The sequence below is a fragment of the Platichthys flesus genome, chromosome 4 (assembly GCF_949316205.1).
Source record: "Platichthys flesus chromosome 4, fPlaFle2.1, whole genome shotgun sequence".
Taxonomy (NCBI): domain Eukaryota; kingdom Metazoa; phylum Chordata; class Actinopteri; order Pleuronectiformes; family Pleuronectidae; genus Platichthys; species Platichthys flesus.
The window spans coordinates 21,891,680-21,919,169 of record NC_084948.1 but is presented as its reverse complement, the minus strand read 5'-3'; the positions used below and the strand labels follow the sequence as shown (position 1 = coordinate 21,919,169).

The window sequence follows — 27,490 nt, the reverse complement described above, 5'->3', positions numbered from 1 at the left end:
TTAAATAATACAATTATAAATATAGGCTATGACAAATGTGGCAAGTTGATCTTAGTTTATCATGAAATAAGTTGTTTACAGGCAAACAGCCTCAAATTGAATAATGTAATCAGACTAATTTGCACAAACAATCTAAATCAAAGTTTGGAATATTCCTGTTGTTGTTGCAGAGGAAATAAACCAGTTTGATGAATGGAATGGTGTAAAACCCCTCTCCTCAGGCTGTGGGTGAAAGCAGATCTCACACGTGAGGAGGATCTGGAGGCAGGTTTGGATTTGAGAGAGGAGCCTGCAGGAGGAGCAGGAGGAGGAAGAGGAGCTCAGACTGTTGAGCTGCTGCAGGAGGAAGGACTTTTAACACTTAGCTGTGGAGATGAATCTTCTCACACGTGTTTTGTTCGGCTGCGCTGTCCTAACTTTGTCCGCGGGAGAAATGTACACGTCGCTGCTGAACGTCCGGCAGGCGATCAGCGTGGAACGGAAGCTGATCGATGACCTGAGAACTTACATCGACCACGAGTTTGAGAGGCTGCAGGACATCAGGCGGTGAGTGATGGTGGCAAACTGGAGGTGGATGGTTTCTGAACAATTCTCTATACCATATTGGATATTGAATAAACAGAGATTCCCTGTTATGTTATGTGACTGTGAAATCCTCACAATCAAGTCACATCCCTATAAATAATACTGAACAATGGGTGGAGGAGTCACTAAAGCTTCAGTGTTGTGATGTTTTTGGGGTGGGGTTGGAAAATGAGTCATGTCATGCATCAGCTTTACTGATCTGTCATCATAGAACATCGATTTGAATTTGTTCTTCTGGCGTCAGAACAGAAAGTTGTTTCCTTTCACCCCAGCTCTGAACTTTCAGGAGTTTAAAAGGTTTCTATGATAGATAGATAGATAGATAGATAGATAGATAGATAGATAGATAGATAGATAGATAGATAGATACTTTATTAATCACCTGGGAAATTCAGATGTATGGAAGTAAAATATAATTAAGTGACTAATGACAAATAATTAAAAGCAGATGAGGTAATAGATAAAGTGAGTGTTGGGGTATAAACTTAGTTGCTTTGGAGTTAGGTGAACTGTTATGTAAAAAGGTATTAATAGATTATTTCATTATGTGATGATCTGTCTATTTCCTGCGTGTTGTTTGTGTTAGGTACCACAAATCATTGTGTATTTGGTATTTCCCCTCTGATCAATAACAGAGTTTAGTATAACTCCTCTCCTGGTTCTGCCTGAAGGATATTTTTCTCTTCTGCGAACAGTTTTTAGCTCAAGAGCATCTAACCCAAATCCTAATTGAGTGGTTGTCCTCTTCTGTCCTTGTATAACCACACTGTGACGCAGCTTCTATGCCAAAGTGTCTGACCTGCACACTGGACTTTACAAAGGCCCGGCGGCTGCGATGGGGAATCCGCTGGTGGCCTTCACCCTGATCAAGCGGCTGCACTCAGAGTGGCTGAACGTCATCTACAGCAGCGAAGCCTCGGAGAACGCACAAGGTTGACTCACCGCCTCCTAACAGACACATCTGGTGGTGATAACTTAACACCCCCCCACACACACACACACACACACACCCCACTTACCCTTCTTTTCAGCTGTCACCTCCCAACCCCCACACTCACCTTTTGGCCTTCTGCTGTCCAGCCCTCAGGTCCAGTTACGAGGAGGAAGAGGCTGAACTGCCCAAACTGGAAGACCTCCAGGGGGCCGCCAAGGGGCTGATGAGGCTGCAGGATGTGTATGGTCTCCAGGTGAAGAGCCTCGTCAGGGGTCGCTTCCAGAGAGTCACAGATGGAAAACCTGCAGATATCTGCGTTCCCACGATCTCTGTGCCACTGTCTGGTGATGACTGCTTTCTGGTTGGAAAGGTACAAAAGACATTATTCCCCCTTTTTAATTGGCTCCTCACAATGTTGCAACCTAATTTTACATTTTAGAGCTTCATGTCTCTGATCCTCCAACAATTATGTAGTTAAATCAAACAACCTGAGAAGTTTAAAGTGGAAATCACTCTTTGATGATATATTGACATCCCTAGACTGTAAATAAAGATGGACAGCATGACAGCTGCCAAAAAGTTAAACCAAATCTTGTTCACCCCCTGTTGGCTGGCTCATGAACCTCCTCCGTGTTAATTGATGGGACATGGACCAAACTAAAAAGTATTTAGATGTCTAACAGGTAATGAACCAAAAAAAGTTGGGAACATCCTCATCTTCATTTAAGTATTCGATTTTATAATAAACTTAAGCTTAATCTGCAAAATAACTACTACTTATGGCTCTATAATGGAGTATTAAAACGTACAAAGTACATTCTCTCCTTCTTAAATGTGGTGTTTAAAGTAACATAAAATGGAAATAGTACAGAACTAGAGGCACAAAATTGTAGGCTGCTAAAGTTGAGTAAACTTTAGTGAATCTGTTTGGTTCATTCCACAACTGCTTATTTATCACTTCTGTATTCCCTGAAAGACCAGTGGTGTAAGTGTGTTGGCCTGCCTGTCGTCCTTCTGGGTCACTTTTCTGCATAAAATAAACCCATGAAAGAACAAATTAAAACTGAAAAAGGCGTAATGACGTTGCGTAATGAAAGGCGTAATGAAGTTTCCCTCCCTGATTATCGGCCCTTTCCAAAACTCTGTCAGTCATCGGTTGGTGGTGGGAATTTCGACCATCCGACTGGAAAAAGTGGAACTTTTCCCATTGTGCGCCTGGGATTCCATTCCATGTGAAGATGAATATACATTTCTACAAGAAGAAAAATATTCCACTGTTTATGTACAGTGGTGATGTGTTGGAGCAGAGGGTGGGAGAGTCATCTGTGAGCATGGAAAATACATTATCTCACGCAGCAGACTGCAGTGGGAAGTGTTTGGTGTGTGTGTGGGGGGGGGGGCGACAGAGCTTGACTTCAATCACACTGAGATAATCTGAGACTGTGTTTAAATGGAGATGCTTCAGTTTAGGGTGCCGTTAGTAAAAGATCCGCCCGCACTTGCTTTTATTTGGTCGTTAAACCAACCGGGTGTGTTAACAGATACTTGAAGCTTGTCAGTTTTCTTCGGGAGGAATTTTTAAAGCAGTTTGAAGCTTCACTCCGGTAAAAAGATCCACGGAATATAAACTATCTTCAAGAAAGCAATGTTGTTCAACTGCTGCAGAGACTAACAGCTTCCAAATTACGGGATTTTATAGTGGGTAGTGTGGGTGTGAAGCTGTAGAGTGGATAAGTTGGTGTTTGAGAAGTTGAATGGTGGCATGTGTGTGTGTGTGTATGTGTGTGTGTTTATGGGGTCAAGTGCCACACTGGAATTTGTGTTTGTGTGCTGTCTGGAGGGGTTGTGGATATAATCTGTGGTGGGAGGAGCCTCTCTGTGTGTGGGTGCTGTCAGAGCTTCACTCAGCACCTACTTCATCAAGTAGAGTCAGCTCAGTGAAAAAACAGGTGAAGAGTTAATCCTGTGTTCCTCACTTTCTACATGTAAAACGGCCGACGTTGTTTTACTGGATCTCCAAACACATGGCTACCGTCATCATTAGTGCTTTTGACTTATATTTTTATATAAATTCATTCATAACTTCTGTGATGAACTCCTTTTGTGTATCTTCTGTATTACGGCCGCCTGGTGGCCTGGATTGGACAGCATGTTGCAGCAGTTGCACATTCAAATGTCAGGATAATTTCCCCCCTGTTTCTCGATGGCAGTGAAACGTAACTGTCCACTGGAACATTTTAGTTCCTTGAAACTAGTTCCTGGTCCAGGTACTCATAGTCAGAACATGACTTTTGTGTTTTATTTGGCATTAAACTGGGTTGAGGCTGTTGCAGCAGAACTATGAATGACAACTTTTTAATCATGCAACCAATTACAATTCAGTCACACACAAGTCCTTTCATTTTTTGTTCTGCTAAAAGCGTCTAATGTTGCCTCTTGCTGATTGCTTTAAGTGAGCAGGATTGGGCCACCGAGAGAACCTGCACTCCCCACCAGTAATACCAGTAAACAGACTCAGTGAAAAACACATGTTGGCAGAATAGGTTAAACAAATGCAGCAATTGATCCATTTATCACAAACTGTTTAAATGATTCATTTTTTGAAGAAATTCAAATGAGCATTGTGCAGGATTGACATTCTAAAAACTGAAGAATTATTTCAAATGAATTGATAATGAAAATCAATCAAAAGTTGATCTTATCATCCACTACGACACTTTCAAACTTTAAAGTCTCTACATGGCAGAGCTGGTTATCCAATGTATTCCACATCGCATGTCTGCATCTGTCATCAGTGGAAATGCATTTTTGGTAATTTAATATTGAGGCTTTGCCCTCACTCAGCCTGAATCCTTCTCACTGGGCATATATAATAATACCAGCTGCATGACATCGTAGATATGGCAGAAATAAATTGGTCCGATTCTTGATGCTGATGTCGACTCATAACAGCCTCACCACGGCTGAATGGATGTGATTCCTAATATAAATCATCTCAAGTCTAAAATTCCCCAAAACCTCACAACTGTCAGCCGTGCAACATCTTGCTGATGTTGGGTCCTCAGACAAATTATTTTAAAGCGACCCGTTATTGATGGAATGTAACCCAGGTGTTGTTGTACACAGGTGGCCTACGAGCAAAAGGACTACTACCACTCGGTGCAGTGGCTGGAGGAGTCGGTGCGTCTCTTCAGAGGAGTCGAGTGGAGCCCGGAGAATGAAGGCACTTTGGAGGATGCTTTGGATCACCTGGCCTTCTCTCACTTTAAAGTATAAGAAGGAAAAACTCAAAAATGCACATCGATAACACGGCCGATGCCTTAGTAAGCTAAGCTGCTCTCTTTGTTTCAGACAGGAAACGTCTCCTACGCTCTGAGTCTCTCTCAGGAGCTGCTGCATCACGGTAAATTTAGTCACTTATCGTTTTTTATTATAGGTTTTGTCTTTGCTTCAGTGAACGATGGCTCAGGCTGTAAAGTGGGTCATCCTTTAATCAGGAGGTTGGTGGTTCGCTACCTGATTCCTCCAGTCAGGAACTCCAAATGCCCCCTGATAGTTGGAGTGTTTGTGTGAATGTGGCTCTTGAGTAGTTGTTAAGACATTTATTTAGAGTTTGACTCTACACGTGTTTCCTCTCAGATCCAAAGAATTGGAGAGTTCTGCAGAATGTTGAGAAATACGAGAAGCTGCTGGTTTCTGAGAGTCCACACAGCAGCAACGGGCTGATAAGACCTTCATCCAATCACTTGAGGACAAGGGACACTTACGAGAATCTCTGTCGGACCCAAGGCTCTCAGGTATTCAGCACATTTCATTCTGGACACGTACTGTTACAGAAAAATGTATGAAAGGAATCATTGAAGAGTAAATACAACAACCAGAGTACATTTATAGAATATATAAAAATTCATGAAAGTAAGATGTTTTTCATTCCAACATCTCCATGTAGTTAATCAAAGATTTGACAGAGCTCTCAGACTCTATCCTTTATCCAAGAGTTCATCAAGTTCCAATGCTGAGATTTACAGTTTGTGGATAAAAAAACGAAGGAAAAAAACATTTATTTCTTTGATTTTGTTAATGGACCTCAGATGCCTGTTTCTCCTAACAGCCAATGCATTTTGAAAACCCCAGACTATTCTGCGACGACTTCACCAATGGCGACCCCGGCCTGCTGCTGAAGCCAGTGAGACGCGAGGTGCTGAGCCTGCAGCCGTACGTGGTCCTCTACCACGATTTCATCACTCGCTCGGAGGCTGAGGACATCAAGCAGGTCGCCCAGCCGGGAGTAAGTGACAGCACTGTGCAGTTTTCTCAACATTTTCGGGAGGGGTTGGGACGGCAAATGTGTCCAATATGACATATATTTAAGAATTAAGACAAAGAGCAACGTCTTAAATCATAATTAATCTTCTCGTGTATTTTTGGATCCCATGTTTTATAGCGTTTTCGCAATAACAAAAGGGAAAGGTGCTGTTTCTTTCACATGGGACTCACAAAGCGGCAAAGTCTGTATGAGTTCAACAGATTTTGTGGAAATAAACATTACTCACTTCAATGCAATCTGAAATGGAGATAAGCACTAAAGTCCATGTAAAGTGGACTTTAACTATTTTTTTGTTTTGACTTTATAGGTTAAGACCTTGAACATTCAAATATGTTGATTAGTAATTGTCTAAATTCCAAGTATATAAAAAAGTTCAAATTTGCTCCACCTGGACAAACATCCCAGTTAGTGCAGCTGTTAGTGACCAGTTTGCACAGCGAGAACCTTCTTTTGATACTTTAAATACATTTTCAAACGTCCCTGTGGTTAAGCACATTGAACATGAAAATGAACTTGTAAAGTTTTTTTTTCTTCTATCAGATGTGGATCAGAAGGTTTTTCTGGTAAATATTACTTTTGCACATATTTCCTGTTAATGCGCTCTGCTGTGGGGCTCCGCTGTGGGGCTCTTCTGGCATCTCATTCAGCCATGTACCTTTTCCTGCTGGACAGATCCTGGAAAGACCCTATGGAGGAAGAGTTGGTCCCGTTCCAACCATTTAGAACCATTAAAGGAATGAGGGATGCATTACTGTGAAAACTTGGCAGAGGGTCACGAAACTGTCTATGAGCTTCGGCATCTCTCTGAATGTGGGCCATCGAAAAAAAAAGAAAGTTTAACAGCACAAGCTCCGAGCTGCTGACTCACTTAGAGAATAGTTGGTGGGCTAGCTCCGCTGCTACCCTATAGTTTCTGTGAGGCTTTGGCTTTGTTCAAAGACTTTTCCATCCTGTGTTCAGATGGAAACCACTTTGCTTAGTTCATCATTATGTCAGCTTGTGGCTGGATTGAAAACAGGCCCGGGACCATGGGCTCATTCACAAACCATGAGCCTGGTTTACACTTTGTTCTGTGCTGGATCCTAGAAGAACACAGGCTCTGTTTCGAGTTAGCAGCTCAGCCATTGTGTTGATTTTTATGATGAACTGAAGTGTGAAGTAATAAGTCGCCGTTTTAGTTTTTCGCCTCTTATGACCTGTAGCGTAAGTGGAGGTCATAAGACGCCTGGATTCACTGTTGTATAAAACAATACAGTTAATGGACCCAGTGCAAACTGGAAAACACGTATGATTTGAATAGAACGCAGTGTGACCACTCGGCTTTACAAATAAATCACAGGATCAGTTTTAAGAAAAGAAGACTGGGTCCGGGTCTGGACCCAGACTCCCCCCCCTCTCGCTTTGACAAACTGCGCAGGGAGACCAAATGAAACTTGACTCCGTTATCTGTGGGGAAAGCAGTGAAATCTCTATATTCTGGTTGGTTTGCAGTCAAGACAGATCATTTACCAGGCAAAGCCACATGGAACGATTCAGCCTTTGCACTTTTTGTTTAGTTTTTCATTTTGAACATGTAATTTAAACTATTTTCAGGCCATTCATACTTTGTTTTAGCCGAATGTCAAAGCTTGGCTCCCGTAACACTCACAAACACGAGATGCTGTTTTCTGTCTTGGCTAACAAGTTGAGAAGGTCTGTGGTGGCAGCTGGAGAGAAGCAAGCAACGGCAGAATATCGCATCAGCAAGAGGTACAAAGTACTGGAAATACTTATGACATTGTGTTTTCTTATTAGGGTAGTTACTGTATTAGTATTAGCAGGTTTAGACGGTTAGTCTTGCTAACACACATTTGCAGTGGTAATCAACAAGAAAGCAAATGATCAATACCTTTATAAAAATGTTTTATTTCCAGTGCCTGGCTGAAGAACTCAGCCCACTCCACCATTGGGAAGCTGGACCACAGGATCTCCATGATCACAGGCCTGAACGTACAGCACCCGTACAGCGAGTACCTCCAAGTGGTGAATTATGGGATTGGTGGCCATTATGAGCCTCACTTCGATCACGCTACGGCAAGTTGATCGTTGACACTCTTTTCTATTGTAATTTTTTAAAAGTAGGTTGAAAACATTTTCATCTTTTGAATCTACCTCTGTGTATGGAAGGTGCTATATAAATAAAATTGCCATGCCTGGACTTGTTGTACCGTTATATTATAACCTTTGACTTCTAATATCTGTTTACATTTCCACAAAACCAGTCACCTTCCAGTCCTGTGTACAAGCTGAAAACTGGGAATCGGGTGGCAACCTTCATGATATATGTGAGTGAAGTCTTTTCTACCCTGACTGAACCAGCCAGAGGTTCCTGTAGGACTAGATAAGGTTCCATGTCTAAGTTAAAAACAAAAGGTCAGATTGCAGGACTTTGGATTATTATTGATGTTATATCGTCTACAAACCTGCAGCTAACCTGAATTCAAACTGCATTACACAGTGTACTTATACATTTTTGCCTTTCAATGTCTTACTTGTTCTCTTTTGTATTATAATCACCAATAATCTAATGTGGACATGTGAGTCAAATTGGATTGTGATAAAGAAGAGACTGGCTCTTTGTGAGGCTTTGGAAACAGTGCAGCAGACACAGTGGCTTTTCTTTAACACGATCACATAAACACAAGACACTAATGTGAAGGAATGTCCTTTTCCACAGCTCAGCTCTGTCGAGGCAGGTGGCTCCACGGCCTTCATCTACGCCAACTTCAGCGCTCCTGTCGTGGAGGTAAACACACCGCGATTCACCGAGATGAGCTTCTCTTGTCTTCAAGAAATGTTTTGCCTCAAGCGAGATCGTTTTCCCATCACTCAGCTGTCAAAGTGCTGAAAGATCATCGCCACAGTACTGCGGTTGTGTAGTTGAGCCTCAGTGGAAGTTGGAGGTGTAACTGGGGCTGATAAATGAGCTACAGTGGAAGGTTTACCAGACCATTCCTGGGGCTTAACCCTTTCACCCTTAATTTCGCCGACACCTTACTTCCTGGCTATTTGTAGAGAAAATAACCCGGAGCTCGTAAACTGATAAAATGACTAATAAAAAAGTCCATGCATGAAATTCAACTCTGTCTGAGATAAGTAGAATGATTCATGGCAGAAAATACACTTGTAGCTCCAAGAACATCATCATCTACTGTTCTCTAACTGTAATTTGATCTGTTTTGTATATTATGGTAAACTGAATATCTTTGGTTGCATTTTGATTCATGGATTAACAAGGAAGATAATATTGAGCTTTATCAATGACTAAAATAACACTTTGGCACTACCTCAGTTTGGACTAAATCACTTTTTTAAAACTCATTTCGTCTTTTTCTCATACCAGAGAGCTGCCATCTTTTGGTGGAACCTCCACAGAAATGGGGAGGGAGACGTCGACACCCTGCACGCCGGCTGCCCCGTGCTCATTGGAGATAAATGGGGTATGACCCAGTAGATTCAGGGTGTGATGTGATGTGAGCTAAACAGTGATGGAAGGAAGTCAGAGCAATTTATGAGACCTCACTGAGCCTTTTCGCATTATTCTATATTTTACAGAGTCCCTGTTATACAGGAGTGAACAGCTCGGCCACATCTGTGCTGCATTATGCATTTGGAGATGTTACTGTTGAGACACTGAGCTCATCTTGGAAGCTGAACATCTGCTGCTGGTTGGCCCGGGCCGTCGAACTCCCAACTCTGAAACGTGTGTCACAGACCCAGTTAAAATAACAGGAGGATATTAATCATCACAAAGTAGCTGCAGGAGCATTCGCTGGCTGTGTTGTTTTTAGCGACTAAATATATATATCATCAGAATGAATGTTAAAGCTTTACTAAGTGGAATAAATATTGGTCCTTTGGTTAAACTAATAATGGTGCAATCTAGAAATAAGTCCTTCATTTAGTATTTAAGTTAAGTAGTTAGGTTTCTCAGTTTAATGATTGTTCAGCAGACATTCCACATATAACTTATTTTATTATCCGGTGTAATATTATTGGATTGTTCTTATTATTGTAAGCAGCATTTAAAGTATAGCTTTTAGAGGCTCAGCTAATTTGATCAAATGTTTACATATCGTGGATTCAGAAATGTGTAATATTTCCCATGGGGAATATCAAAGGTAAAAACTAAGTAGAATGAAATAGAAATACTTACTTGTTTTCAAGTACAATTTATACATGTACATTTTCTACCCAGGTATTCACTGCATCAAGGAGTATACTTCTACGATTGTACATCAAACACAATTATCCAAATTCCAAAAAGAAAAACTTAATTAATCTCTTTTTGTCTTGAAATATATATATAAAGATACTTTGAATCTGTTTGTATGTTCCAGTGGCAAACAAGTGGATCCATGAGTTTGGTCAGGAGTTCCTCCATCGCTGCAGCCTGAATCCTGAAGAGTGAGATGCGTGCAGCATTAGCTGGGCCCCTCAGGGTGCAAGAGCCGGCCTCTACAATTGAGAGGCACACAGGCGAAGAGAGGGAGGCAGCCAGAAAGTGAGCACAGGCAGGGGAGCTGAGAGGCGTGAAGGGGCAGGGGGCCTGTATCTGTGATTGAAGCCCCCGCACTCATGGAGCCTGGAGCGTACAGCGGTCACTGCTGCAGTGCACATGGATCACACAGCGCTGAGAGGCGGGGAGGGAGAAGAGTGGGGCGGTTGGAAATTGGGCCCCCAGAGGCCAAACGCTGCTCCTGCAGATGGAGAGAGGCCTCTGCCTCTGCACACTGTGCAGTTAACCGTGCAAAGGCTGTTTACCTCCCGCCTGCTTAAAAACTGAACTTCTCATGCAGCTCCTTTCCTACGATGGGCCCACTCAAGGGTTTGTCATTGCAAATCAGCACAGCAGAACTTTCTGGATACTCCGGATAAATGTGCTTTAACAGATGCACGAGACATTCACAAATAACTGTGTGATGGTGTTGACAGAAATAAAAGTCATCTCTGGATTTGATTTGATTTACTGCACACTACAGAAGAAGTGTTTTACAGGGTAAAACCAAAAACATAACGTTTGTTGAGGTTTCCCTCTGGTCATCTCAGACCTCAGGACTGCAGCTCAGACTGGTGCTTAGTGAGTCATAGGAACCTTTCATTGCCTGTTAGGTCCCAGCTGACTGAGCTATGTGCTCATTGCTGCCTTTGCAAGACTCTCAGTTTAATTTCAAGTAACTAACTGGCTAATGGAACAAATGAACCGGATTTGTCATCCTATTACGGAGCTGCAGAGGCCAGTCGCCATTAGTCATTCGTCTGCACGCTGCGTGATCTCTCCGGATTTCAAGTCTGGACTCACACAACCCACACTGTACACATACCACCCAGACATCTCAGATATCTGTGTCTAACTAGGTCATAACACTTCCTAAAACAATGTGGGATGGGACTCACAAAGTACTATAACTCATCGGAGCTCAAGGAAACAGCAGACAACTCTATATTTTACCTTTTTTTGCAATGGTGAAAGTTGTCACAGTATCACAAGATTTCTTTCCAGCTCACTATGGTTTGCACAATCAGACACACACACACACACACACACACACACACACACACACTAACATACAGAAAATATATGCGAGGGCCGTATATACATGATACACATTCCTGGGTGCAGACGAAACAGCAGGACATGATTATTTTCCCTCCGTACCGATGGATGAGGACGCTGCTGCTTCACTGAAGCTCTAGACATCTGTTTCACTGCAGCATAATGTGAGATTTGCACCGTTTGAAAACAGTTTTTAATTATAAAGTTGGGTAATTATAGAAAAGGACCCAGTACTGTCAACATGTTGTTTGCAACTCAACTGCCTGCAGCTACTACTTTGATTGATAGAAACACACGTTGCAGCTACTAGTCAGATAAGTGACTTTTCACAGGACTGTCTTACAATCTGAAACCTCACTTTTTCCCAGAAGTCAAAGGGCTTCATTCTGCACTCTGCCCTCAGCGGCCCTCACTGTTACCATGAAAACCAAAACAAACATGGGGGACTTGTTTGCTAAGAAGGAGCCGGCTGACCTACATCACAGGTCAACCACAGCATATTGTCAAGTACACACAGTAAACTGCACTTTAAAAAGCCAGAGTTTTTAACACTTTGGTTAACTTCCAACCTTTGGAAGGGGTGACTGACGGCAAAACAGAAAAAATATCTGTAAAATATAAATGCAACAGGTTCAGGACTGAGAGAAAATCACTTGTAAGGAACGTCAGCAGCTTTGAAGAGTATTAAAAAGATCACTGCTTCCCTCTGCTGGTGACGGTAAAGAAGGATGCATGTCGTCAGAAATACTCACATTTTCTTACTATTAAAATAATCATGGTCCTTATGGTTTAAGTGTCACTTCAATTAAGTTGACATATTTTATTTAAGTGGATGGATGCAAAGCTCTGTGTTGTATTTTATATCTGTTATAAGACAATATGGACGACGCTGACATTTCTTTATATCTTTTATAATAATAATGTATTCCTTTTGCAAACAAATATGCCATTATAATAATAATCATAATAATAATAACATACAATAAATATACAAAAAACGTGTTAATATAAACAAAAACATGTTTATAAAATAAAAACATGTTAAAATGTAATTCATACAAGAGAATAGATTTAAAATAACATAAGATTATATTTAAAAAAATATTGAAACAAAAAGGAAATAAATAAAATACAGAAAATGCATAATACAGACAATAAAGGCTTAGAATTAATCCAAATATACAATTATAAGTTATGTCCGATTTATAGTATAGAAGATATTGTGATGTTTTGTAATTTTAAGCATCGAGTTTATAATTGAACAACTGTGTAAAATTATTCATCATCAAAACAGTTGCATATTACTTTTCTTTCATTCTTCATATAGGGGAAGAGAAATTGCAATAAATACAAAAACTAACGTTAAACTCAATTTCCCAGAATGCCTCTGTAAGCGGCGGCGGCGGCAGCGGAGGCGGGACGGAAGTTGTGCACAGTGTGTGTGTTTGTGTGGTTTCTCTATTAAACGGATTATAAAGTTTATTCGGAGTGAGACCGAATAATGAGCATCGACAACACGGAGGCTGTTCGGAGGAGGAGGAAGTTCAGCTCCTGAGATTCACTGAGGGATGAAGAGCAGGAGACAGAGAGCGACCCCAGCAGCAGGAGGAGGCGGCAGGAAGAAGGGTAAACTGCTGTTAGCTCTGCTAGCCGCTAATGCTAATGCTTTTAAGTAGCTGCCAAACTGTCACGTTAGCATCGTTTGTGTAAATCTGGTGTTCGCTTTCTCCTTTGGTTTGTGTGACTGTTGTTTCACGTGTGTTGTCAACGCTGCTTGTTTGTGTGCTTCATTTTTAAACCTTGTGCCAGTTGTGTAGTAGTTTGTTTTGTTTTGTTTTGGCTAAAGATAATGCAACAGACTCATAACATCCTCTTCGTCTTAATGGAAAATATTTAAAGCTTACCTAGAGGCTAAAGATAGTTTTATAATACACTTCCCTCCCCAACAATCTAAAGTAAAAAATGTATTGTTGATAAAGTTTTTTTTAAATTGTCCCCATTGTGAGCTATTATGATTATTTTATTTTGAAATTTTGAAATTTTCAGGGGTAAAAAAAAGGATAAGAAATTGTTTTTCAATTGTACTATAATTGTCTTGATCAAGACTTTTCTCTCGACTTAATTAGTAAAGTAAAACGACATCACATTGGTATATATTCTATACCGTATATATGTAAACTCATGCCTCAACCCATAATCATATACAATCACCATTTGTACCTCAATTACTTTTTTACAATGGTGTTGTATGTTTTCAGATATCCATCATATTGTGTCCTATTGAGTCCATAAACAATAATAAACTGTGCCCAGACCTAGTGAACAGAACAGACTGTCAACATAGTGCTCTCACCTGTTTCCTAATATGATTCTGTTGCTATTTACAATGTTTTCCTTTTGGTAATGCTTTGCAATTCTTTATTGCAGTCCCCACCGATGTGGCCCCCTCCACTAGCCTCCCTCCCCTGGTGGAGGGTCAGCTGAGATGCTTCCTGCAGGTGATGATAAGCCGAATATTATGGACGGTGCACAAGCCTCCGCCTGCAACGTTCGTCAGGCTTCGCTGGTGGGGAGAGTCGTCCGACGGCACGCACTTCCTCCCGAGGGACGGATCGCAGCTCTCGCAGAAGGCCGTCAAGATCACAAGTCGCTTTGCCATCCGCTGTGGTCCGAAGCAGTTCACCTCATATCTTACAGGTAGCTAAGACGTATAAGAAGAATAAATCAGGATCCAGGATTTCACATTTTCTTTTTCTGGTCGTGTAAGGCTTGATTTTACAGCTATTTTTCTGAAGTAAAACAACTAATCTGACATTCATGAACAGATATGGGCTCGATGGTGCTGGAAGTTCTGACAAAACCGGATCATTTGCCGATCGCACGAGCTGAGGTCGCTGGCATCTCCCGTCTTTCGCTGTCACACCCCATCAGTGGATTTTATACCCTTGTATCTCCGACATCTGAAAAGCTGGGGGAGCTACAGGTGAGTGAAAATATGAATTTTCTGCAACCTGCAATCTGCTTTTGTGTATTATCACCTGCAAGTTGCATTTGGTATACCAACTACATAACTACTGTGGTTTGTCTTTCACTTAAAACCCTGTGTGTTGCAGTGTTGAATAACAAATATGAAATTGCACAAAACACCAAATTAGGTATTAATTTCAAGAAGTGTAAACAAAAAAATATCACTATGAAACTGATGCAGGAAAAATTTGACTATGGAGGCTGCCACTGCGTTGGTAATGAATGGGAAACATTGACTGAATTCCCTTAAAAAGTTTCTGGATTCTATCATTTTGTACACGGGCAGTAATGTATAATATTAACCAAATATATTATTATTACTTTTTTACCACAACTTTATCTTATACTCCCTCAGGTTTCACTTAACCTGGAGCCTCTGACTGAAGCCTATGACAGCAGCAGCTCATGTCCGCCCACAGATATCAGTGTTGAACAACCACAAGTCACCACACTGACTGTGCCCTCGAGGCCCAGATCAATCTCAGCCGGCAGCGGGAAAGAATCGGTTGGGAGCAGCAGCGAAAACACACCAAGGTCTGAATTAGATGTAATGTAGTTACTTTCATAATCAAATACCTGTGTTTTGTTGTAAGATCTCACCAGTTATATAGTTTGCATGTTTTCAGAGGGAAAGACCACTTGTATTTCCAAAACCCGCAAAGAGATGAAGGCAAAGATGAGTGTTTGGAGAATGAGATGCCGACAACGAACAGATCTCAGGACAGTCAAAGGGCTGTGAATCCTTCAGGTCAGGAGCCTCGTGGACAAACTACCAATGATATCCTCTCAGGTTGGTCCCAGCGCTACTTCACATCAGATGTCCTTCGACAAATTTAACAATGGTGGAGCAAACAACCCTTTTTTCACCTCAGAAATTTTAGAGCGTGGGAACAAGCTGAGGAACGCCATGGTGCTGTCAGCTTTGACATATGACATGGATTCTGCCCCAGCTCTGAAAGACGCCCCCCTCCCGCTCCCAAAGGACAACATCCTGCCGTCTTTCAAGTTAGTGTTTCAAAGGTTCACAAGAAATAAACTGCATCATTTTCTAACTGTCTTAAACACAGTTTATAATAATTCATTTCTGTGTCCACAGGCCTGTGCTGTCTCCCTCTGGAATGTTTCTTCAAAATATGTTGCATGCTGATTCATCTCTTGAACCCTCTGATGATGTTGCTTTAGTCCCCGACTGTGACTATGACTGTATTGCTGATATAGACAACAGAGCCATAGATATTCTCCTCGGCAGGTACCTGTTTTTGTATTTACCTTTAAATGTGACCGAAAATGTAAAGATTTCTTTCAACATTGTTATATATATTTTTTTAGCTTGAACACATCTCCTCTGCCTCTGTGGGATGGAGATTGCTTTTTGCCCGAGACTCTGTCTGGCTACAGCAGTGTTTGTCTGGATAGTGAGCTCAATGATCCCCAGTACGATACAAGCTTACTGGAAAACCTGTTCTACAAAACTACTGTAAGTAGAAGATTCTCTTAAAATGGTCAGTTTGTTGGATTTTCCAGCACAAGTTTCTTTAAGAGCTGTCTTGTCTCCTTCAGATGTCAGATACCAGACCAGATGACACAGAGCCAGAGGGTCAAGGACCAGGGTCCTCAAGTAGAAATCTGCCCACACAGCTGACACAGTCTGGACCCAAGATTAGTGTAGGGTAAGGGCCTTTACATGAGTCTTAATTTATGCTGCTTGGACAGTGAAAAGCTCCTTCTAGTGTTTTTTTTGTATCAACCTGTAAAGGTCTAAATGAGAACTTAGTGAGGACATCTTTTCACCATAAGGAAATATACAAGGTTAATCAACTACTTGCATGTTATGTATGAGATACGCACAAGGTACCAAAATAACATGTATATAATGGCCAAAATATACATAATATATATATACACAATTAACTAATAACTGGATATAAAGATGGTCACACGACAGCTCCCAAAAATTAACCCAAAACATCTTGACTGCCCTCTAATGGCTTGCTGCAGTATTGGTCATGAAATCTGCCACTTTTATGTTAACAGATGGGACAAAGTGAAAAAAACAAGTACATACTAATAGGTCTTATCACATTGGTTATCACAATCACAATAGTTTTTTTCTGATAAGTTTGCATTTAATTACTTATTCAGTGCTATAAAAATGTGATGAGTCATCAGGATTGACTGCTGAGAGTCACTCTACTTACTTTTGAACCTTTAAGACAATTTCTTTTTCCATGTCTTGACTCTGTCCAGTCCAAATTCAGCGCATCACCGGAATCCAGACGCTGGTGATCTTCCCGACCTGAGTGCTGAGCAGTTGTCTCTGCTGAGTTTGATCCGAGAGGCAAGAGTGGCCATCGAATCCCTGACTGTACCGACACACAGCAAAACCACCACACCCAGGAAGACGTCCAGTAAAGGGAAACCTCCTCGACCATTAACCAGCAAAAAATGGTAGGAAAAATATAGTTTTTATGACATTATGTTGATCTATTTTAAAACTGTAACTGTTTTTATGACTAACAAAAGCCTGTGACATCTCCTCTCCCTTTTATTTATTCTCAGCACTTATTTTGTTGAGTACTCGTTACCGATGGCACCCACTTCCAGTCGACATGATGGTGGTAAAGCTGGAAATGGGGAAGTGATCAGAGCTGTTTCTAGTAAAGTCACAGCAGGAGGTATGACGTACTAGAATCTGCTTTTATGAAACCCACCAACGTCACTCTTTGGTTCCCGGTTTATGGCTGTATCTGAAATATATTCTGTTTTTGTTTTAAAGCGGTGAAGTTCCTTCAGCACTCTGTGTTTCCTGTCCACTTCAGCACAGCTACAGTTAAACTTTGGTGTCAAACTGACCTAATTTTCAAGATTTACTCACGAAAGAGCGACCAAAAGAAAGTAAGTAGCTTGCAACTTAACATGAGTTGTAATGTTCATCAAAACACACACAACACAGTTCTTTTACTGCAGCTTAACATTCAACACTAGTAGACACTGTGCACTCTTTGCTGTCGTTTTAAAGCCATGAGTGAATGTTTTGATATTCAATTTTAAAGTTATGCTATCATTTCTGCCATGTTTTCTTTTAATGAGATTGCTGTGTGAAGTAAAGCTTTTTCCTTTTTCTGTGAAATGCTTAGGAACTGAGATCTGAATCCCAATAACCTCACCACAATATAAATGAATGACTTGTCTTGTTGCAGGCTGTTCCCATCGGTAAAGCAGTTCATCCGCTGCGTTGTCTACTGCAAAGCAAGCAGCTGAGTCAGTATATTGTCTTACCCGTGCAGAGCCTCGAAGGAAACAGGGATTTGCAAGAGATCGGACCTCTTGTGGTAATATACAGTTTTTTATCATAGGAATTAACCAGCTATATGAGACAATCATTCCATAGAAAAACAACTAGAGTAAGGCTGAGCTGTTGATCACTTTTGGGCTTTTTTCCAATATCTGGCAATCACATTTTTTAGGATAGGATCATGATGATTGTAGAATTCAGTTTGTCTGTGTTTCAGGTCAGTGAGTGGGACAATGCAGCCTGAGATCCAGTCAACTCATTGACTGATCAGACTTGGAACTAAACCACATTGAATACCACTTGTGTCAGCAGAGGCTGCTGTTGCTCAGCAGAAGTTATTGAGGTTTTCTTTGATGTTTGCAATGCCTGATGCTTGTGACCCCAATGAATGTCAAAGAAACTTTTATTTCCTTTAAGGTTTCACTGGAACTTGCAGCAGGTGGCAAAGTTAACTTCTCTGGAAAGAGCAAAAGCAAGTTGCCTCGGAGAGAAACGTCACCCTCACAGACTGAACCCATCCAACAGAGAGATCCCACCTTCAGATCTCATCTTGTTCAAAGTGGCAGAGAAGAGTCGCCTGCTATAGAAGACTCCAGGTTAAATGTTTGGACTCCACAGCAACCCTCAAAAGGACCTTCCTCCCATCCTGCCGTCAACACACCTCCTTATGAATCATGGCAGCAGGCAGACGAGGACCCCAAGGTCCTGCTGCATACACTGCTCATGGTGCCAGATGGAAAGAACTTCAGCTGTGGGCCCATGCAGACTCCAAATGTCTACTTGAACTGTAAACTCTTTTGGTGTGATGAGATGGCGAGATCTGTTGTCAGCTGGGGTCAGGCTAACCCTTCGTTCAACTTTGCTCAGGTCAGTCGAGGAGATCAGGAGTGGTCTAACGATATCTCAGTGATTAAATGAAACTATGAGGGAATATGAATTCAGGATCTCATTGACCCCAAAAGTCCTTTTCTCCATCTTTTTTGTTAGGTGACTCCTGTGGCTTTAACAACTAAGCTGTTGGAGCGCATGAAGAATAACTTGATGGTGATTGAAGTGTGGCAGAAAACAGGAAGTTCAGGGCAGGATCGACTCTTGGGCCTTGTTAAATTACCTCTTCACCAGTTCTACATGTCATTTAGGTAAGTAAGGGAGGGAGAAAATACACACTGCAGCCCATGAAATGCAAATAGAAGTGTGATATCTTGCATCCTTTTTTATTCAACTTGCCTTCTCAGAGTGCAAAGTGTTACTTGAAGTGAAAAGGAGAACAGTTTATTATCCTCTTGACTTCAACTGCAGTGCACATTAATATGATGTCTGTCTTTTTTATAAAACAATGTCAAAGTGCTGTGCATGGTAAGAAAAACTACAAGGATATTTATTTATTTATTGATGATTTAGTGATTGATTTAATATTCTTCCTTACCTTAATTTTCCTGAAGGACTTTTTCAGGAATTCTCAGTGGCTTAAACAGATTTCCATCAATTGGATTCCAGAGATGCAGTGAATGAGATTGGTGTAGATCTGAAAAGGGAAAAAAACAATGAGATGTGACAACGTGAGGCCGGAGGCTGAGGGATTTGGATTGTTGGCTATTTGAAAAGTGTACAGTTAAAGGCAAATATTCCTGTAGGCTAAGGGTTTTTTGTGGATTTTCTCTCAACCGCCTCTGGCTTTTTTGTATGAAAACCTATGGAAAGTGACCAGAGAGCTTTCCTTTGGAGCAGGAGTCCAGCTGTATGATATTACTATAAACATTTTCATATCTAATAAAATAGTTTTGATTTACAAGTTTCTGATGCTCCAGACAGAAAGGACATTGGGCATTCATGGAAATAATTACACTCCAAAACTGAAAATGTTCAATGGTGAGGACAATTAACTAAAATGCATCTGTCACAGTGAAACCAGCAACCCTTTCGTCTTCTCCTCCTCGCCAGAGATCCAAAGATTGCCCACATTCTTCTCCAGGCACAGTACCCTGTTCTAGGGGTGGACTGCTACATGCCGATCATGGACGTGTTCTCAGGAAGTTGTAAAGGAAACCTCAGGGTTGTTTTGGCCATGGGGGGATCAGAGCAGATAGTTGCCCTCCAGCGGACGAGGGACGACGAATACGACAATCTGTCTCATCTTGTGAAACCAGTTCATCTGCTTGATCATCAGGCACGTTCACAAACAAAGGTCCGTGTTAATATTTGCTTTGCGGTATAACGCTCTCGTGCATTTTGGTATGTTCCTGAAGCACAAACTAAAAGAAATCAGTCCCCTAATTATGCCACACTTAAGTGTGTTGAAGAATCTCTTATCTCATACTAATGTCATCTGAACATGATAAACTCATTTAACACTTCCTCCCACAGGTGACGGCAGCAAAAGGTGATGCTATGAGAGAGCATCTGTTTGTGATCAAAGTTGAGAAAGTCAATGGGCTGACACCTCTGCAGTCTACAGTGTGGGGAGAAGCTGACTGCTACATCCAATACAGTTTCCCCTGTCAGGACTCTGACGCTGCTGCATCACTGGACCAAAGCATCATAGAGAGCAGTAAAGCCATTTAATAACTAGTCAAATCACCTGAGGAGTCTTTCTTCTCTCTGCATCTCTATAACCTCTGTCTCATATCTGACAGGTGTGAACCTGAAGCCGTTTCGTACCACCACCAGTCTCTGTGTCCCCGACCCGGAGTTCGGCCACACTGAGACTCATGTGCTGGTGGTTCCTGAAGGAGTTCCCGTCCAGAGGCTGCTGCTCAGTTCTCTTTCGAGTCAAGGCCTCTGCGGCGGGGGAGGTGTCCAGTTCGAAGTGTGGTGCAGGTTTGTAGTTGTTAGTATACTTCAGGTATGAATGTACGTTAATACCAGATAATACACATGTACTGTATGATGTAACTGCTCAATGCAACACTTTAGTGTCAAAGTTATCAATCATGTAATTTTGATTGAAATGTAATAGCCTACAATATTAAAATGCTTTTTTCAAACTTGATAATCCGTGTTTCTGCAGATATTATTATCCAAATGTCAGAGATCAACTTGTGGCCAAAGGACTGCTTCCGTTGTCCAAGCTGTGTGCCATGGTCACCATGCAGCGACAGCAACCTAATGAGGCCCACATGTTCTCGTTACCCCTGATTCCCAGGATAGATAATCCCCCAGGACATCAGCCCCATCCGTCAGGTACACAGACTCACACAGCAGTGCCATCATACTGTACACACACATATTTAGTGTCTTTAATGTTGTGACTGGTCTGGTTTGTTTCTCAGGTCTCTTAGATGTTTGCATTCGGTACAAGCACCGGCCGGTGAGACGTGAAGGACAAATTGGTCGAGGAGCTGCCTCTCGTGTGGTTACACTTGTGGTTCAAGTGCACAGAGCATCCGGTTTGCAGGCAGCTGCAAGGTACATTTCCAGCACTTTATCTGTTTTTAAAATGGAACAATTCAGCATTCCGTTTTTCTTTATAACAGTGATATTTTAACCATCAGTTACTTTATAATTAATTTGCTGAGTCAGAGCTCTGCTGTTGTCAGAGCCTGTATCAACATTTCACTGCATCAAACTGAAGGTATTTGCATCCTCTGTTGCAGGTTGTTATCAGAACAAGATGTGGGGGTGAACATCTATGTCACAGTCCAGCTCTCCTTCTTGCCCGAGAGTGAGCGGAGGTGCACCCGCACAGTTGCCAGGACCTTCTGCCCTGAGTTCGACCACCACATGGAGATGTCCTGTGACCTGCTGGTTCAGAGGAGCAGTGGAGAAACGTACAGCCTGGCTGAGCAGCTGGAGGAGGCTTCTGCTGTCTTCACTGTTTGGAACAGAGACAATCGCAAAGGTTCAAGAGAACTCATCATGTCTATAAGGCACTATCACAGATTGATTAGAATGTTAAACAGACAGTTTTACTTTTTACTTCCTGATTAGTTGCTGGAGACGAAACAGTTTATCATCAGATACATTTTGATCAAGTCATAGTTAAAAATGCCAAATTTATTTTGGTTTAAGCATCTCAAATGTGAATATTAGCAGGTTTTCTTAATCTTCTACGATGTTGTGAAAAATGTTCATCTTCTTTGTTTGTTTTTGTGTGTTACAGCAGTAAACATATCCAAGCCTAAAAATGTGATGTTTGGTACAGTGAAAATACCACTAGCTGATCTCATCCATAAAACAACAGGTATGGTGAACTCTTAGATACTCCTGGACCAGGAGGATGACCATAGTTGTGTTTATATCATATCATTTTTTTTTCTTCTCTAAATTTAAAGGTATTTCTGGCTGGTTTGGTGTTTACATACCTCAGGAAACAATCTCTCAAGATATGCACCAGCAAGTCTTGGTTGGGGGCCTCGAGATATCTGTCAACTTTGCCCACAACTCAGACAGAGAACGAGTTATTAAAGCTGGTCAGGGTTTGGGCTGGGTACTGAACCAGAGCGATTACGAAATGCAGGATGAAGAAGAAGCGTGGGAAGAAAGCATGAAGAAACTCTCCTTGACCTTTTCAATGCCCAGAGTCTGGATGCCAGTCCACTGTTTGCTTTTGCCGGACCACAGTGATCTTCAGCGCTCCACCTACTGCTACTTCAGGTACAAGTTTTATGAAAAGGAGGCCTTCTGCTCCCAGATGAAACACCCGTCTGTCGTAGAGGGCGGGGATGACAGCCAGGCCACAGTGAGTTTTGAAGGAAGCAAGACTTTGGAGCTGAGTAGGACTCAACCTTTACTGTGGTATCTACGAGAGGAGAAGCTGGAGGTGCAGGTGTGGGTTGCCTTCAAGAAGGAGAAAACCAGGAGACCCACGGATACAGACCGGCTGGTGGGTTCAGCATTTGTCGATCTGTCCTCCCTTGTAAAGATGCCCAAGAAGAAGCTGACTCTCAGCGGTAAGAAATGTTGATTGTGTCACATTTAAACAATAGTTACGGCTTAAATTAAAATCATGGCTATATTTGTTGGATTAATCACTGATTTGTGGCTTCACAGGCGTTTACCCGCTGTTCAGACGCTCTGCAGCAGATCTGCAAGGGGCAGCTCTCAGGGTTCACATCACCCTGACTGCAGCTTCCATCCCCAGGGAGGGGTCTGCTGCAGCTGACACCCAGATTGACTCTGACAGCCAGGGGGAGCACTTTTCAGAAGAGGATAGATCGACAGATCGACTCCCTTCGCTTAGTACCCCCAAAAAATCTGCACAAAGTGGACACAAGACTAAAACCTCCAGAACCCATGCGGACATCACATCTGAGCAGCACACAGAGATGAGCTTGGATGAATCTTTCCCTGTGACAGTCACAGTGGATCAGGCCATGCACCTGAATCTGAAAGGTGAGCATATAGTCCAAGATTTGTTTTTACTTTGTTCCCTCTTATTTGTGTGAAATAAAACCCGTCCCTCTCTGGCAGGCTGTCCTCTAGCAGAGCGCAGTGAGGGGACACCATGCTGCTGTGTTTCCTACGTCACTGCTGACTCTACTGATCCAGTGTCCACGGCTGTCATAGCGGACAATAACTGCCCCATGTGGGATCATCAACACGAGTGCAGGTTTAAATACACAACACACATTCACCTAAATCTTCAAAAGTATATCTATTCAAAAATAAAAACGTATTTATGTTTGTTTCATTTAAAATTCCAAGGCTTTCAAATCAGCTACTGGTTGATCCACAACAATCTCTCGTTTTCAAAGTCTGGCACAGAGGAGGTACAGGAGCCACTTCCTACTTACGATTTTTATAACAATGATCTGATCTGTTTGATACTTAAAGTCACTCTTTGTTTTGTTTCTGTAGAAACTGAGAGGGTGCTGGGGTTTGCCTCAGTAGACCTGTCCCCTTTACTCTGTGGCTTCTACTCCGTGTGTGGCTGGTACAACATCACAGACTTCGGTGGTCAATGTCGCGGCCAGCTCAAAGTGTCCATCACTCCTCTGAAGGGGGTCCAACACCTCCGAGGACAGAGGAGAGCCGTGAATGAAGAAGCTGCCAAAAACTCATCTGTGAGAGACTTCACTCAGAAATATACAGAATACCTTTCAGAATAAAATAATCACATAAAATGTAAAAAGTATTAAAGTTTAAATATGATGAATATGTTCAACAGACTTTATTCCAGGGCCGACCTCTCAGCTATCACACCACAGCCACATATAGTAGCTTCCCCTCTCACATCAGCCGCTTCCCTGAGCAGAAGATCTCGTCACCTGACCGCACAGATATGCTCTTTCCTAAAAGGTTTGTTGAGTAAATGTTTGAATATATATTTATATGAATATATTATACATGCATATAGATTAAATGTCTGTTTTTATGTCATCTACAATTGCCCAGCTCCAATGAGAGAGACTCTCACCTGGAGCACATGGAAAAAGTACGTCTCTACCATCAGAGTCTGCAGGAACAAGCAGCTGCTCTCTCGGGTGACCTCAGTCCCTCCCGCTCGTTCCTGTTCTCATCACTCAGGTATCAGTCCTCAGTTATACACACCAACAGCTTTGCTCTGCAGACAATTTGTATTTTATTCATCTTATCCTTGACTGTGGCTGTTACAGGAAAAAACTAAGCGAGCTCGACAACATCCAGCGATTTTTCAGTCCTAAGCCTTCTGCTCCCACGCTCCCGTCTGTGACTGAGCACGACCGTCACAACAAACATGAGGAACAGGGGACGTCAGAGAGGGACACGAATAGGCTTCTTCTCAAGTCCAAACAGTTAGTCGGAGAAGTCAACAACATCATGAGTGGTGAGCTGCTCGTCCATGCTGGGGGCAGGGCAAATCGGGCAAAGTGTTTCCATCAACAATCTAACGTGAAAACATAATTTAAAATGAACCTTTTAAAGATCCTTCTTGGCAGGTTAACTGTACTCTAGGTTTTTCAAACCTCAGCAGTTGACCCAGAGTTCACAGAGGACACAGTTAACTGTGTAGCGAGCTCACTGCTTCCATAAAAGGAGGCAGGACTAACTGTGAACTCACTCTGAAGGACCAGCGGTGCTGAAATGTCAGCCAATGGAATAAAGTTAACGTTGCATCGCTGTCACACAGAAAGGGCTGCTGCTATTTATATCACATTATGATTCTGTACTTTCAGGGCTGTAACTTGCTTTTACTTTCGTTAACATTTATGTTGTTAACGAAATGTTGTCATTTTCTGGATTAAGCTAATTATTGTTTTGTCTCTAGTCGCAACGATTATTCAATTAGTATTTAAGTAAGTCCGTAGAAAATTCATCAGCTATACAAAATAAGTAAAACAAAAATAATGCTGATCCTCATGAGAGCACTTTGGCTAAAATCTTCACTTTCCTCTTCATGTAGCCCTACAAGGAGATGACCTGGAAACGATTCCCTCCAACCCTCAGAGCGACTCAAGAACTTCCTCTGGTCACGACCACAACCCTCAAACTATTCCTGAGAGTATCTCCAGGTTCACTTCTTCCCAACAAGATGTGTCCCTTTCTCTTCAAAAGATGTCTGACGACCATCCAGACTCTGGGGCTGAAGAAGAAAAGGATGGACAACACCACAAAGTGTTGGAGGATGAAAACGAGGAAAGAACAGATGAATATGAAGATGGAACAACCTGCACAAGGGACGAGGGAGTTGATGATGACGAGGAGGAAGATGAAGACTATGACAAGGTTGTGGTGAAGCCGAGGCATCTCAACGAGGTGACTTCTCTAACAGACAGAACCAGTCCTTGGACCAGCATCCACTCAGACCCTGACATGGTGTCACTGGAGAGTCTGGAGGCACCAGAAGATTCCGACCCGAGCCAAGACGAGGACGACAAGCAGTCGGTGTTAAATCTGGAAACTTGTGACTCAGATGGAAAACATCAAAGCGCAACACCAGAGGAAATTGAGAGTTGTAATGGATCGGGAGACGATTCAGATACAGAGAGAGACGATGGCAGGACATTACAAGCTTTAAATGAGAGACGAGCGCAAGATCCCCAAAGCCCCAACGAGGAGTCAGGTGACGAAGATGCATCACCCGCGTTACATTACACCACAGAGTCTCCTGATTCTTCTCTAGTCGATGAAGATTCACAGCTACAAACGTATCCTTGATCAGTATTTGCTGCTATTTCCGTCTTTTGCATTAGATTAGCTGTTTTTTGTCTGTTATAAAAATCTAGTTTAGATCAAAGATTCGTTACAAATCTGGTAGAGAGTGTGAACACACTAACAAATGTAGAGTCGGTACACGGGAGGTTTATATGACACAAACAGACCCCTGTGGTCATATTTGCATGAATCACACCTGATGTTGTCTTAGAAGAAACACTGCAGGGTGTTTTCTAGAATATCATTTTTGCTATTAACCAGTTTCTTTTCATCAATCTTTGATCTCAACTATTGGCGTCCGTGAAACCATCGCGTTTTCTGTACATGTTGTTGTTTTTAACCTTTGACCTCAAGCTCGGCTCCTGTGGAGGTCCCGAATTTTTTTCTGCCCTCTCACCAAATGGAGGCCTCTTTGAGAGCCATTCAACTCGCTCCGTCCTTCTCCAACCTGCCCAGTGACCCAGTGAGTTGATGTCACCCACTCAGCTCCCTCCACCTCTTTTTCTTTTCACTCATCTCTCACTTGTTTGCTTCAAGTCTCGTTAAAAATATAAAGCTGGAAAGCTGTGTCCTTTTCTTCCTGTTCACAAGCATAATTCAGCTGAGCTGAGCTGAGCATGTGTGCGTGTGTGCGTGTGTGCGTGTGTGCGTGTGTGCGTGTGCGTGTGTGTCCATGTGTCCATGTGTCCATCATGTAGTCTGTGGATGAACAGGATTAGTTATTAGGCGTGGCTTCTTTTTTAATTGTCTGTCTGGCTGGAACAAATGATTGATTATGTAATAATACCTACAATACTAATGCATCATTGTTGATTCATAATGGTGTCAGGGAGTGTGTGGCGGGAGCAGACGTACAGCACGTGTTGCTGTAGAAGTTTATGGAGGGTGTGATCATTTAAATAGTTAGTTACATGATATGTAGCCTGAACACTGTGTTTGCGTGGTGACTCATGGTTTAATCTGCACTTCTCTTTTGAGTACTTAGTGTTGTTGTTTGAATAGCGTTTCGTAATTCCTTTTATCTTCAGCTTGTTCAGTACAATATGAAATAGTCTTGTTCTGTGTTTCAGGGCCGGATCTCTCCACTGCAGAGCTTTCCTCGTCGCAGAGGACGTCCTCAGCGGCCCGACTTGTCACCCTCGTCCATGAAGAAGGAGACTGAGAGAATAGCAAAGATATTCGCAGCTCACTTCGATAAGAGTCATTAGTGTGTATTTGGTAAGATTGTGAAAATGTTTTTTATGTGTAAATTTTAATTTAACATGTTTCTATTTTTATAAATAAATATTCCCTGTTTTAAACACTTGAAGCCTTGTTTGTATGTTGTTATTTTATGTAATTTTGCGTGAGATTAGTGATCCGTCCGTCCATCTGTCTGACTAGCAATTTCTTTTCTTTAAACCAGATAGCAAAATCAGGTTTTCAGAAGTTTTGGGAATCTTAAAAATGTCATATATCTCCTGTGTCTTCTGTGCTTCCCTGTCATGAGATCAGCCTCTATACTCAGATCTTTTCATTGATAAGCAACAGAAAGACTCCAAAGTTTAATTTTTACAGTGTTATGGGTATAAAGGGATTAAATTCATCTGCACTTTCAACAAATTCTATATCCACATTTCTTATCACTAATAATAAACTTAATGTGTATTTCCT

At 41.9% G+C, this 27,490-nt stretch overlaps 2 protein-coding genes across 3 annotated transcripts; both read left to right on the top strand.

The window, feature by feature from the left end:
• Window positions 1–340: 340 nt before the first annotated feature.
• Window positions 341–10,892, top strand: p4ha3 (prolyl 4-hydroxylase, alpha polypeptide III). Of its 2 annotated transcripts, none has more exons than XM_062385185.1 (13): window positions 341–546; window positions 1,363–1,517; window positions 1,666–1,889; window positions 4,646–4,789; window positions 4,871–4,922; window positions 5,159–5,316; window positions 5,631–5,807; window positions 7,531–7,595; window positions 7,760–7,919; window positions 8,108–8,170; window positions 8,563–8,631; window positions 9,229–9,325; window positions 10,226–10,892. In XM_062385185.1, the coding sequence occupies exons 1-13, from the start codon at window positions 374–376 to the stop codon at window positions 10,294–10,296; spliced, it is 1,608 nt and encodes a 535-aa protein (XP_062241169.1). In that variant the 5' UTR covers window positions 341–373; the 3' UTR covers window positions 10,297–10,892. The 2 variants fall into 2 exon arrangements, with proteins under 2 accessions (XP_062241169.1, XP_062241168.1); XM_062385184.1 differs by lacking the exon at window positions 10,226–10,892 and adding an exon at window positions 9,441–10,219.
• A 1,976-nt stretch (window positions 10,893–12,868) lies between these two features.
• Window positions 12,869–27,146, top strand: c2cd3 (C2 domain containing 3 centriole elongation regulator). The gene is made up of 33 exons (XM_062385961.1): window positions 12,869–13,068; window positions 13,870–14,139; window positions 14,268–14,425; window positions 14,825–15,003; window positions 15,096–15,259; window positions 15,342–15,474; window positions 15,566–15,718; window positions 15,799–15,946; window positions 16,030–16,139; window positions 16,717–16,917; window positions 17,029–17,144; window positions 17,246–17,364; window positions 17,670–17,801; window positions 18,182–18,631; window positions 18,752–18,903; window positions 19,706–19,949; window positions 20,129–20,312; window positions 20,398–20,581; window positions 20,772–20,944; window positions 21,034–21,169; window positions 21,358–21,602; window positions 21,864–21,944; window positions 22,036–22,653; window positions 22,754–23,095; window positions 23,174–23,312; window positions 23,408–23,472; window positions 23,561–23,766; window positions 23,871–24,001; window positions 24,098–24,229; window positions 24,319–24,509; window positions 25,086–25,830; window positions 26,192–26,300; window positions 26,908–27,146. Exons 1-33 carry the CDS (start codon window positions 13,011–13,013, stop codon window positions 27,043–27,045), a joined length of 6,606 nt encoding a protein of 2,201 aa, XP_062241945.1. The 5' UTR covers window positions 12,869–13,010; the 3' UTR covers window positions 27,046–27,146.
• Window positions 27,147–27,490: the final 344 nt, after the last annotated feature.